General features: G+C 38.6%; 1 protein-coding gene across 1 annotated transcript; it reads left to right on the top strand.

Moving 5' to 3' along the window:
• Positions 1-648: 648 nt before the first annotated feature.
• LOC140229401 (scavenger receptor cysteine-rich domain-containing group B protein-like) lies at positions 649-13,649 on the top strand. The gene is made up of 9 exons (XM_072309658.1): positions 649-739; positions 3,759-4,079; positions 4,671-5,012; positions 8,038-8,346; positions 8,884-9,207; positions 10,103-10,432; positions 10,932-11,059; positions 11,274-11,520; positions 13,312-13,649. Exons 1-9 carry the CDS (start codon positions 649-651, stop codon positions 13,647-13,649), a joined length of 2,430 nt encoding a protein of 809 aa, XP_072165759.1.
• Positions 13,650-14,130: the final 481 nt, after the last annotated feature.

Consider the following 14,130-nt stretch of genomic DNA (forward strand, 5'->3'; position numbering starts at 1 on the left):
AGTTTTTTAGGAATTCGTGTAAGCGCGACACTGAATGTTGTGACTGTGACCGTACGATTCTGTAGGCATCAGTTATAGGTGTAAAAATGCGCATAATTATCTACAAGACTGTGTAGGACCTACATAACGTTTTATACATCTCTTTACTATGATAAAATAATGTGTGTAAACACACTCCCGACACCTTTACTCCGCCGATGTATAACGAGCAAACAAGACATACGCCAGATGCTCAATGTGCTGACATAGCGTACGGTTCGTAACAGGTACGGATCACACTCTCGTTATGAAACGCTGCCAAAATAGAACGGGGACAATACAAAAGCAACCTAACAAATATGACACGCTCTCTCGCCGGTGCAACAATGATCGGGATGAGAACTCGCTCTTTTGCGGCTGTGTATTTAAATAAATAGGGTAGTAGCAGCAGAGACCGCACGCTCATTCTCTACATATACCAAGGCCTGGCGGCACTGCTAAACAAGCTGTTCGGATATGAGGCATGAGGCCCTGAACATGCATGTACAGCACAGTCGTGTTAGTTCTGAGTTAAGAATATACTGATCCATCTTTATCATAATGAGTATGATGCTGCTCACTACCTAGAGTGCCGTTTTACCTTGCACGAAAATCCTGACAGGAATAAATATGTCAAGAGGCACGACCTGGCTCTTGGTTTACTTCTCCATGTACCTGCTGTGGTTAAAGGTAATTGGAAGTCAGGCTGAAAACACAACGGGTGAGTATAGTTGAATAAAACTGAAATTAAAAATCGGATTAAAATAGTTAGATTGCAGATTGATTGAAATTGTTGGATTGAAAACAGTTTATTTTCGAAATAATTATTACTGTCGGTGTACAGCATGATCAGTTTTCCGGAGGAGTTCTTGCGTTCTCCTGCTTTTGATATTGTTGGGCTAACTCACTGATTACGAATTACTGAACATGTTCATATGTATGTATATATATATATATATATATATATATATATATATATATATATATATATATATATAGTTGAGACTTAAGATGACAGAGGCGTGCGGTAGGAATATCAGCATCATCACACACTATATATATATATATATATATATATATATATATATATATATATATATATACATATATATATATATTGTCCTTACGACAAATCACAAATGCACACAGTACATACAATATACATTAAAACACATAATACATACTCACGTAATACACACAGGCACACACACATTATGATAGTGTATGTTGATATAAACATGTTGATTATCTTTATGTGCATGTTTGTGTGTGTGTGTATTTTTGTTACTTGTGAATACAAGTATTCAATTTCCAGCAAACATGATGAACCCTCTCGCAGCCATGATCTTCAGTCCTTGATGCATTCATGATAATATATTCGGTAAAATTATGCCTGACTTAGATGTCTCTACAAGTCAAGTTGTACAACAGCGTTAACCGTCTTTTGTGGGGGAGTCGAATGGCAGTATTCACAGTCCTATGTAAAAAACATTTGTTGTTGCCTGCATTCAACTTTAGCATTATTGTTCACGATGTACCCCGGATCAGTATATCATTGCATGTGCATTACACCAGATATTGTGTGGAATAAAGGATTATTTAATTCAACGTTTGCTATAATGGAATGACAAACCCTTGTAATGGGTGAAGTGGATACTGGTACGTCTAAGTGGAGAGTAGAGTCACAAAACGTATCATACATTAATATATATCAAACGACGGTAGATAGACAACTTGCGTATTGGTCTATATCACGCAGTGGATGTTAACTACACTGCAGGTCTACACGACGACTGCATGGTATGCTGAAATTCATGGGTATTATATCTGTGTAGTGTTAAGCATTATTCGCAGAGGTCTCACTTTGACCATGGACCTATGTACACTGTATAATAAGGTCCATATTTTGACTAGTTGTACGCGCGAGTGGTTGCGGCCTAACATTGCACACACACACACACACACATACTTCTATTTGATTAAATATCTATGCATGTATATGCATGTATATAATAAATTTTACATATATATATATATATATAGATGTGTGTATATATATAATATATATATATATATATATATATATATATTTCCTCGTTTTTTATCAGTCATAGCCAGTATGTGCCTGTAGAGCCTAAGGGTGAAAGACAGAGCAATGCAATTTCAGTACGAGGAACTGAAGACTTATTGCAGTATAAATATCAGAATATTGACTCATAATACGACGTCATATAGTGAGTAAGCAGTTTAGACCGGTCTCGTGTTTGCTTATCTCCTGTGCATTTCTTTCTCTCGCATCACAGAGAGACTGAAAAGTGATTGATGTATAAATAAATGGACATATTATACCATGTAACGACTAGAAAGACCTGCCGTCTACAGTCCTCTTCTAATAATGGGATATTAAAGAATGATTACTGTAAACCTCTATTGATAAAGCATAATGATACATGTACATTACATAGGGGTTCGACCTGACGCAAAGTACAAGCGAACTGTTTACAATTGTGGCTAACACCCGTAAAGCCTTGCAGTATTCTTTCGTAGGGCTAACACATGAATATATATTACAAATCACAAAGTAAACAAAAAAGAAAAGAAAAAAAAAACGGAGAACACACCTTTATTGTCTTGCCGTTCTATGGAAAAAAAAATCCTTAGCTAAAAGAGATGAATGCCTGCGTTTTTCTTTCCATGTATTGTATTAAGACATCTACGCAACGTGAACATGTGATTAAGGTTGAATAAACGCAAAATGATGTTTCGAAAATTACAAAAAGTTGTGAACATTTGGCAATCAAACCAGCAGAATGACATTACAGTACATCCGCTTCGCTTCATATTCATCCTCCGAATCATTATTTTGATGATGTGTACATTTTGTATCACCGTAACCTTCAGTCTTTCAACCGTGACCCCCCCCCCCCCCCTCCCCCTTCAGCGACAATATAGCTACTTCAGAATAATGCTAGCGCAAAGTAACGATCACTCTTCAGGGCAAGAGTGCACAAAAAGTCGGGTCTACGGTGTAAAGTTGCAGTAGGATTCCAGTAACAACACTAAATAGGGGCTGATACAGTGAAAAATATGAATAACAGTCAAGCTTATATGAACATGATACGAACGCCGAAAGAACGATTCAGACCATTTCGTAAGACCTTTTTTAAGAATTACGGACGTCGCAAAAACAACGTAAAAATGCAAGATTTTGGTAGATTTCCCATATAGGATCGCGAGACAATTCTAGAAGAGTGAAATTCTTAGGATGATCACTAGAACGTTAACAATACAAAAGAGATATGATCTCACCTATAGGCACTTGGATTTCAGTCACATGGTATTGCCTATAACAAAGCTTTTCTTAAACCAGCAGTTCGGATGGGTGGTTCAGTTCATTCACATGATTGTATTCCCAATTTTGTTTATGGGTGTTTTGTGATTTTATTTTATAGTCTATCACCGCTTTCGCTTAACAAAACGAACAAACACACACACAAAAAGTTCAAGACAACAGTTTGACCACTACTGAAGTGTACGGTATGAATGTTGCTGAAAAAAAAATAGCTTACATGCACACAGGAATATTAATGCTTGCTAGAGAAACTCAAATCTGTGTCGTTCATTACATGGCGATGAATTGAAAAAAAAAAAGAACTATGCTTATACTCTGAAATTGATAGTCTGATTATGGTCTTCATAATTTACAATTCATGTCTTTTCTCTCTTTCACTGAATTGCAGTTCCCTGGTCGCTTCGACTTCTCAACGGCAGAGTTGACTCCGAGGGTCGTGTTGAAGTCTTCCTCAACGATACTTGGGGCGCGATATGTGACAACCTGTGGGGACCCGATGATGCCGAGGTCGTCTGCAAACAGCTCGGCTACGTCGGGGCGGACCTGGCTCTAGTAGCTTCGCCATTTGGGCGAGGAAATAACCCCGTACTCCTGGATAAAGTACAATGTAATGGTCTTGAATCAAACATATCAACTTGTCAGCATGCCGGTGTAGGCGTCAAGGATTGTCACGAATCAAAAATTGCAGCCGTAACGTGCACAACTGAAGGTAAAGTGCCAATGGTATCTCAGTCCTCTCTTCAGTACATCTTCTTATTGATTTACATCTTCATAAGTTTATGAACTCATACTGATATGCATGAGCAGCAGGAACCATTCGCTGTGAGAATTTTATTTACCCTTATCCACTTGTGAGGCATGATGCTGGGCACAAATTTGCTTATTTTAGCATGCTTCGATGTGTGTGCACGAGTAAAACATATAACTCCACAAAAGTAAAGATGTAAACGAGTCTTGTGACTCTCATAAACCTATGTGACTTCTTAATTATGCAGATATCAATAGGGTATAAGGTTATAAATACAAATCTATACATGGTGTTCCTGATGCTTCAGATATCAGTGGGATGTGATATTATTAAAGGTAAGTTAGGCCCTATTATGTTGTAACCTCATGCTTGTTTTGTTAAGTCAATTCCTCACGCCAGTAACTTGTGAATCTGTAGATATCAGAAGATACAGTATACGATCCGGTACTCACAATAATCACTATAATACCAAGGCTCCAACAATATAATGATCATCCGTCACGTGCAAGTTCTTCACCAGTAACTTGGCGTTTTCCCCAATGTTATCACTAGGAAGCCTTCGGCTGGTCAACGGTTCGACACCTTCTGAGGGACGCATAGAAGTTCTCAGCGAGTCTGGAGAATGGGGAACTGTGTGTGATGACGGCTGGGATATCTACGACGCTCGGGTCGCATGCCGAGAGCTGGGTTATCCCGGCGCGTTAGAAGCTCGTACAAACCCTTTTCCATCTTACTTTGAACCACCTTTCGGTCAAGGAACAGGCCCGATTCTGCTTGATGAAGTTGCATGTGCCTCACAACAGAGACTTCTGAGAGAATGTCCAGTAGAAAAGTCGTGGGGCATCCATGACTGTTCCCATAAGGAAGATGCAGGAGTGGTGTGCGACGACACAAGTAAGCTTCTTGAGAATTGTTTCTTACCCCTCTCAATCCACGGGTGATGTTCGTTATTCTGAAGGTTTGTTAATCCATAAATGAAATATGGTTCCGTACAGGGCTTGTATAGTTTTGGTTGTGATGCAGATTCAGCTTTTTACTTCGTGCGAAATAATTAGAAGCCACTCATGAAATATGAAAGAGCATATATTCTGAGTGGCATTCAAAGTTGTTTTTCTCTTTGAAGAAAACCGTTTTGAAACAGCAGAATTACCTCAGGTAGATCCCACCTTTTATTATTCTATCATCACTTTTTTTTTTACATATCTCAGCCATTTCAATACCAATTTTCATCAAATAACCTCTGAATCCCTCTTAGAATTATATACTCTTTCATATTTGAAAAGAAGTTTCTCATTATCTCACAAAAAAAGCTGGCAACATGAAACCCCATCTCAAGCAAACCTATACCATCCCTCTAACCTGAAGTTTTGTCATTTCGAAAAACACCAATTTCCTATACCTAGATGTTCGTTAATCAGGGAAGAGGAAAAAGTTTCGTTAATCCGAACATTTGTGAAGTTATTTCAAAGCATCGCTATTCCAAGGATTTGTTTATCAGAAAATGAAATAACCAAGGGTTCCTTTCAAATCCAGTTACAAAAGCGGTGAATCAATGTGGTAATGATGTAATACAGTGCGGCTCAAGAGGATTCACTGGTGGGTGGAAACCACGAAAGGCAATCGAATCTAGCTGAATCCTCGACGATGATTGGGTATTGCTAGATCCATGTGAATTCCCCTCAAACCATCATACAAAATGCACTGTGCAAACATTTGCACTTCTCTCTGACCATCGAGGACTAAAGCTCTCATATACGGTCGACTTAAATTCACAGCACGATGAGTTGATTATCGTGGTTGACTGAAGTTAGAAAGCGTAAGGTCACACCTCAAAACCTAGCCGGATGTCAAGAGTACTTAATGAAAAGTTATTCGTCTTGAAAATACATTTGGCGAGATGTAAATGTAGGTTATGATATTTCTATGAATAAAATTGTGACATTGTTAGATATTCATGTTCCATTAACAGTGTTATAAACAGAATCAGAAACTTCTTGTTTTTCGAAGTCGTTATTGCCTACTTTATCTAAAATATTAGAAAAATATACTTCCCAATTGTGGAATTTTTTTGATAATGATATTTTGTTAAAGAATCAAGTTGTATTTTGCAAAAACATAAGAGGGCCTTCGTCATATTATGCAGTGTCTTATTTTACTGAAAAAAAAAGTATCTCGAGGCATCGATAAGTTTCAACATACTGCCGGCGTCATCTGGGTGGTTGAGAAGTGATTCGAAAGACAGAAAACAATTCGTTTTCTTTTAACAATGAAAAATCTTCTTTCAGCCAAATTTATTGTGGGGTTCGAAAGCGAAGTGTTGTTGAACCGTTACTGTTTATTATCTATGTCCATTTTTTCTGAATTCTTCAAATATTATCCCCTTTACAATATTTGCAAATGCATCGATCCCATAAATGTAGAACTCATGACAATAATTCAGTGGTTAAGAGCAAATAAATTACGTTCAATCTACTACAGAAAATACATCTGACATTGTTCAGTAATAAGTTGATAAATTGCCGCACGATGAACTTCTTAAGAATGAAATTATCTAACAGGTTTATTCTGTTAGATTTCTCTGTTTAACAGTATAGATATTATTTCATTGGAAACATGTTCTGTCGACTGCACATTGCGTATAAATTCTAGAAATTTTGGTGTAATCAATAAAGAAAAGTACCACTTCCCTGTTAAAACGTTACTATGTTATTATCAACATTAATTTCACCTAATTTAACTTATCAAATAATAGCATAGGATACTACACATTAAATTCATTTGGATAGAATGTTTCTCTCACCAAAAATGCACTTTGAATAAGTATTGATATTTATAAATATTGTCATACTGCAATGATGACTTATTTGTGGAAAATAGTATATTGAAAAGTAGATAGCTCGTATATCTTTATCATTGAAATTCGGTCAATTTGTGTATACCTTACAAAATATTTTTGGATCCTTAAGGTTTCGAAAAACAATATGCTTAGTAAAACAAAAGCATTCATAAATACCATAATCGTTATACAGATGAGCACCATTTGCTCCTTACTTGAACTGTCTTCACCAGATCAACGTTTATTTTTGGTGACTCTTAATTGTGGACGTCCCTAAATGAAAACACAAAAGGCTCTCCCAGTTTTAAACCAACCATTTTGTAGAAGTTTAATGAATTTTAAAATTTATTCCTATATCCCATTATTAGTAAACTTGGAATTGTTCCTTTTCTACGTGCATCGAAGATATACTAAACTTGGCTTACACTCTTTCAGCCCCGCTCCTCTCTCTCTTTCTCTCTTCGGTCGCTACCTTTTCCCCATTATTCTGTTCTTCATCGTTCTTTACTTGGTAAACGCACTATTGTTTTCTGTCTCTCTTTTTTTTTTTTTGGACAGTGTAGATGTGCGTGTGTGCGCCTCACGTTTACCACGATATAATGACATGTGTTTTTTGGCACTGGTTTATTTATATGTTTACTTATGTTGTAATTTTTGTATTTGATAAAGCTGTAGTGATGTACCGTAAGCGAGGGGACTGCATTATATATGTAAGTTCACTTTTCAGCAGCCCGACAATTTTCATTTTAGTCTTTAGTGAAACAAAGGGTGTTTTATGTTATATCATGTTGCATGAAATATGATATTATTTTGATGGATGTAATATTCAGGTATATTGTTTGGAGATTGAATTGAACACGGAGTAATCTAGTTTTACGTATCGATCGAAGTCTCACTATCACAGTAATCTAGTTTTACGTATCGATCGAAGTCTCACTATCACAGAATGAAAAGTACAAATTACGTTCCATGCTGGACTCTTATCTTTGTTATTTTGTCATCATCATGTTTGAAGCCTTGTTAGTTTCGTTCGTTATCTATAGTTTCTTTGTTGATTTTGCAATCCAATTTACCGGTCCTTAGCTGTTCGTATGGAGAACGGAGAGTACCCGGATGAGGGTCGAGTGGAGGTGTTCTACGGAGGCACGTGGGGGACGATCTGCACACACGAGTGGAGCATCGAAGACGCGCACGTATTCTGTAGGCAGTTGGGACATCCACTAGGAGCTCGCTCGATAAAGGCAGTGCCTAGTGTCGATACACCCGTGTTACTAGATGGTTTGCAATGTAACGGAAGTGAGGCTAGTCTTCTTGACTGTCCGTCAAGTGGATGGGCCAACAATGAAAACTGCGATTCCGAGTCAGCTCAGGTGGCAGGTGTCGTATGTAACGGTAGGATGACAGGCTTCCCTATAGATACATTCATGTATACCTCCTTTAATAGGTATCATTTGTGTGTACTAATCTCTCAGTAAATGTATTGCGACTGTAAACAGAATCAGATTTGATTTGACTTAACAAACATATTCAACACCCATATATGATTTTTATTGTCAGAACTTCAACAGCTTGTAAAATGTATATCAGGACCGTGATGCAAATCAGCATGCTGATCGAGCTATCCTGAATAAAGATATTTCAATAAGTAAGACAAAATATCAAAATACAAGTTCATTTTGTTTACCGGTCATGGATATGAAGTTAAACCACATTGTGTTTATTTATAGCACACAATAAACATGCGAAGACTTAGGGAAATTAGATCGAATAGAATAATGTTCTATACGTTCAGCTTGTTTCAAGATGATATGTACATGATGATCATCGCTGCGAGATAAAGTCTCTAGAGCGTTGGAGTCTATTTATAGGTATCCTATGACAGTTTTGCGTTCAGTTTGGTTTGTTTGCTTGTTTGTTTTTTATTCCCAGTGCCAACTGTTGTCATCGACTTACTCAGTGGATCGAGCTCCTTCGAAGGGGTCGTGAAATATCGAGAAGGCTCTACTAGCGGTTTGATCTGTGATGAGGACTGGGGGAGCAGGGAAGCAACCGTTGTCTGTCGCCAGCTGGGATACACGGAAGCTGCCAGCTCGAAACCAGTCTCGCTCGGGACTGTGAGGGGGGCGATCTTTTACAGGGATTACCGATGTGAGGGGACGGAATCCCAGTTAAGTGAATGCGCCTATGGGACTCTGAATCCCGAGGAGTGTGATTCTGATTACATTGCTCAAGTCATATGTGGACCTCCCAAAGGTAAGATCCAGTTACATTCTTACATTATGCATTCTCTCAGTAGTATTCTACCATAGTATTCTTCCGATTTGAGCACAGGTGCTCTGTGGTAGGCACTACATCATGGCAGGCGTAATTTCACTCTTTTTATATTCAATCATCATACTCTTATAGGAAAAGTATACGTATTGGCTGCAAAGGAGTTTATCCACACTGTGATATGCAGGGCATAATCTGCCTGTCATTTCACATAGGTGATGATGAATTTCATTACATTTTTCCCCCTTGTTTTCAAAGGGAGAGACTAAAGAGTTATGAAAACTTAGGTGCCCATGTGCTTTGCACATGATAAACTCTTTGATGAATGAAGCACTAGCCTGATTATGTCGCAATTTTCTCAAAATTCTCAGAGAGAAATTCGTTCCAGCACCGTAGATGGTACAAAAAAGAGTTGGACCTACACGTACACCTTACGGTTGGATAGTGAAACAGCCTGCTTTGTTTAGTTTGTGAAAGACTGTTATTTACATGTAGATTGTCATGTACTTTCTCTTTACATGCATCTGACTCATGTTGAATTACCACACACCACAATTCTTTATATCGTTTGTGTCATATGTATAATTTGCAAGAATTTTATTCACTGGTCTCTCACATTATAATTCATATTATTTGTTTGTTTGTTTGTTTGTTTGTACTCTCGGATGCCCCGAGAGGAGCTCGAAAGACGCAAAAAAAAAATCTGAAAATTCTACATTCAGTTAGAACGAAAGTTAATGCATCTGTATTAGCGTCCGAACAAACTAGCCTCAAACTAAGAAAGAAAAACGTATTGAGAGAAGATAATCTCAAGGGAAACTCCCTAAGGTCCTTTAATGACCATCTTGTCCCCCTTTTTACGATGAATGGTGGCTAGATTTCGATATTCGACTGGACGGCAGCGAGTTTCCCGAGCAGGGTCGAGTGGATGTCTTTCTGGACGGAGAATGGGGTTTGCTGACCGATTCGCTAGTGACTGTTGGCGACCGACAAGTTTGTTGCCGTCAGCTGGGTTACGCCGGATCCACTGTTCGATATTCTTTCGGAAACGATTTTCAGCGAGGCGTGAGCAATGTCCTTATCAAAAACATTGGATGTTACGGCACAGAGAAACACATCCAGGAATGCTATATATTGAATCTGGTGAGTGACGGCGATGCGTATACTAATCCGGATGACGCTTTCAAAGTGGTGTGCTATCCATACGGTGAGTAGGAAACGCTTGGGTGTCTAGGTTCATGCGTATGCGTTTGTATAATAAAGTGTGTGCTGGCGGACCAATGTTATGTTCTCCATCCGTACCACACACAAATCACACTCCCGCGCACACACATAGTACACGCGGGGACATTGAAGACTTTAAAAATCTTTAAGAAAAAATATTGTAAATATTTCCATGCAACACTTTACATTTAATTGTCTTTACCATCACTTTGTCAGTGACGTTATCTTACAGTTACAGTTGCCAATTCATCGATTAATCAATTCATTTAATTTATTTACTGGCGGTTTCTAATAGCAGCTAATGACATTGATTTGTGTAATAGTTATAAAAACACTTTACAAATTTATACAAAAGAATAAATCGATAAGATATATCGACATATCAGTATTGAAATTAAGATAATAGAATATGAAAAAATGCATATAGATTTAATGGGCGAAATATCTTTAACCCCATCCTGCTTTATTGCTCTCTGTTTTAGAGTCTGTTGCGAATCATCCTGTGAGATTGATTGACGCCGACGGGAACATCAGCAATAACTTCGGAATGGTTCAAATATATAATGGCCACTGGGGTGCTGTATGTGACTCCACTTTCACTGGAACTGATGTGAGTATATAGATTGCTATTTTGTTTTTATCTTTTATATACTAGATACAAATGATACTTCTCAGACGAACAATTTTATCCCTCCCCGCGTTTAGATAATTCATATGTTGATAATTTTATGATGATATCCCTTTTCTGACCATCTGTGGAATATCATGCCAAACATGTTTATTGCCCCTGAGATGAATGCGTTGATCGTGCATTGTTATCATAGGTTCTGTGTAGGGAGCTTGGTCACTCCAATACGGATGACGCCAGGTATCTGTACAGCTACGAGTACGACGGAACTGCGTGGGAGTACCCTGACATTTGGTTCGAGTTTTCCTATTGCCCATCTGACGTTGACAAGATTTTCGAATGCTACCATGAGCCATGGGGCTACTCCAGTGGCTGCTCTGGGATCAACTCCTTAGCCTTCGTGACGTGCGTGCCCTATAATCCTGAAACTAATCCAACATCGGGTGAGCTATTTGGAAAAGGGACGATTTTGTAAAACAGATTGTTTTGTTGACTAATATAATGTCGCAAAGATAGAAGGTTGTTCTCGATGTGTTTGTGGCAATGTATGTGTAGGAAGGAATGGGAGGGATGACCCTCAACGCTATCAACCATTGGTCATCAGTACTTGCACATTCAAGAAAAAAAAAGATATTCTCGAATTACATGCGACATTGTCGACCCTGAGGAAGACGTATGTATTCGTTGAAAATTTGGTCTGAATAAATAGCACTGTTGGACTGAAATGCATTACCACCCTACCTCGTCATCTTTTATATATATATGATATAAATATACATATATATAATCTTTGTTTTCGGATGGTGCTATAAATTGCAGGCCTAATCTCATATGAGCACCTTTGTCCAGTGGGACATAATGGACTCGATATTTTGGGGACCCCAAGTCGGTACCCAAGACATTCGAGTTAAACTCTAAAGACGCATCTAGCAATCAGGCGAAGCAGACGATCCCTCATGCCTCAATCCAGTATTTTATTAGAGCTCGAGTCAAGACTGCAGGACTGTCTCATACCAGTACTGACACCAAACTGCCTTTCTCTCCAGTCAACTTCAGAGGAATTACTGCTCAAGACTGACTCTTAATTTCTTACCAAACCCAGACATCGTTCATCACCTTCGTGTATCAATAAACTACTTTAACAACGATAACTGTATTCTACAGTGACCGTAACCGATGACCATTTGTGGTCTGGTCCGGGGACAGAGAATCTACTTGGGGAGATGATGAAATCTAGGGGGCTCGTCAGTGGTAAGGGGAAAGGAAGAACCATAGACACAAACAATGTTCTCAGTAAATGTGTCCGCCAATAAGACTTGCCCTACCAAACTTTCAAGTGGAGTCCCAATTTGCCTAACTCTGTGATCGTAACAATATATGTTTCCAAGTTTAGCGCAAGGCAAGGATAAAACCACAAAGTTGTCCATTAAATGCCTTATGTTCCGAATCAAAAAGATACGGGACATATTGGGTGCTCTTTCGTACACCTTTGTCCAGTGAAACATGATAAGCGCAAGGTGTTTTCCTAGGGTATGAGCGCCATGCAAGGCTCGAACCAAGAATCACTGCTCGTAAAGGGAAAATCCAGTCCAAATATAAGTTTGTCTGATAAAAAAAGAGTAAAATCTTACGAGTTCAATTGTAAAAAAATTGACTGGATTCAGATGAAAAATAAGGAAGTTATGACATTTTGAAGTTTTGATAATTTCTCCAAAACAGTTCTTGTACAGTGGGTATGTCATACCCTCACAATTTTGCATTGATCGTGTACAAAAAAGAATATGAAGAAAATTGGAAGCGTCTGTCATTGAAGTCTGAAACATGACGCTATTCCTGGTTGAATAACTTCGGAATAGTGATCAGTTAGATATGAAAGGATTTGAGCCTCGGGCATAATTACGTTTGAATGAAAAACTGGAAATTTCAAAATTGTATGCACAAACTATATGGGGAGTTGTGAGGGAATGACATGTGCGCTTTGTAATTTGCATATTCATATTGACTGTTCAAGAACCGTTTCCCCCAAGAATAGCGAAACTTCAAAATGTCATAACTTCCTTATTTTTCATCCGATTTCGATCAAATGTATACCGTTGAACTCGTAATATTTTACTCTTTCTCGTCAGACAAAATAGTTGGACTGGATTTCCCCTTCAAAGTCCAAAGCCTACCCAATGACTAACTCAATGACTAACTTACTTTGCAAGACTTTTCTCTTGATTACCCATATTCAGGTCCATATCATCCTGACCAAGGTGCGAGTGGTCTCGAAGCGTGGCAGATAATCATCATCGCAATTGTGATTTTCGTGATACTCTTCTTCGTCGCCTGTTGTTGTTGGCAAGGGGGAAAGTCGCAACCAACGTCCTCTGGTGCGAACGGCATCGTTAGTGCTGCCTACGTACCCACAACGAATTCAACTCACTTTGAGGTGTCACCGGCGGAAGCATCATGTCCTCCACCAGCCTACGTCCCGCCTTCACCGGAACCGGTTGAAGCGCCGCCAACGTACGAATCGGTGACACCGGGCAGCGTTCCCAAAGATACTGCAAATGACTCTGATGACGCGTAGCTACTACGAGTGTAAGAAACTGCAGTTATCTTACGGAAGATTTCCCTGATGGATACAATTCCAATATAGAGATTTTTTGACGTCGTGACTCGAACATTTTTTTTTTACGTTTCTACCAAAGATATCAAAGGATTTTTATGATGACATATGAATTTTATGATGATGTTATTTCATGTGCCATATTACCTGATGAAACGCAATCTTTGTGATAGAAAGTAGGCTTAGCTTTCAAAGCACAAGGTACAGTATATGGGGTTAAAATCTCCAGCGCAAACACTCATTCACTCACACACCCACACACATGTCGTATAATTATCATTCTAAGACACATGCATACAGACTGTGTGCGGAGGATCTCAAATTTGTGAATGATTTAGTTAGCCCTTGATTGGATGACCATTTTCGTGCTCTTGCAGTGTGCGTACATCAAGAATCTCTGCATCCACTGACTTCTCTGTACCACAATACATGAAAGGATAAT

Source organism: Diadema setosum, chromosome 1 (genome assembly GCF_964275005.1).
Source record: "Diadema setosum chromosome 1, eeDiaSeto1, whole genome shotgun sequence".
Classification (NCBI taxonomy): Eukaryota; Metazoa; Echinodermata; class Echinoidea; order Diadematoida; family Diadematidae; genus Diadema; species Diadema setosum.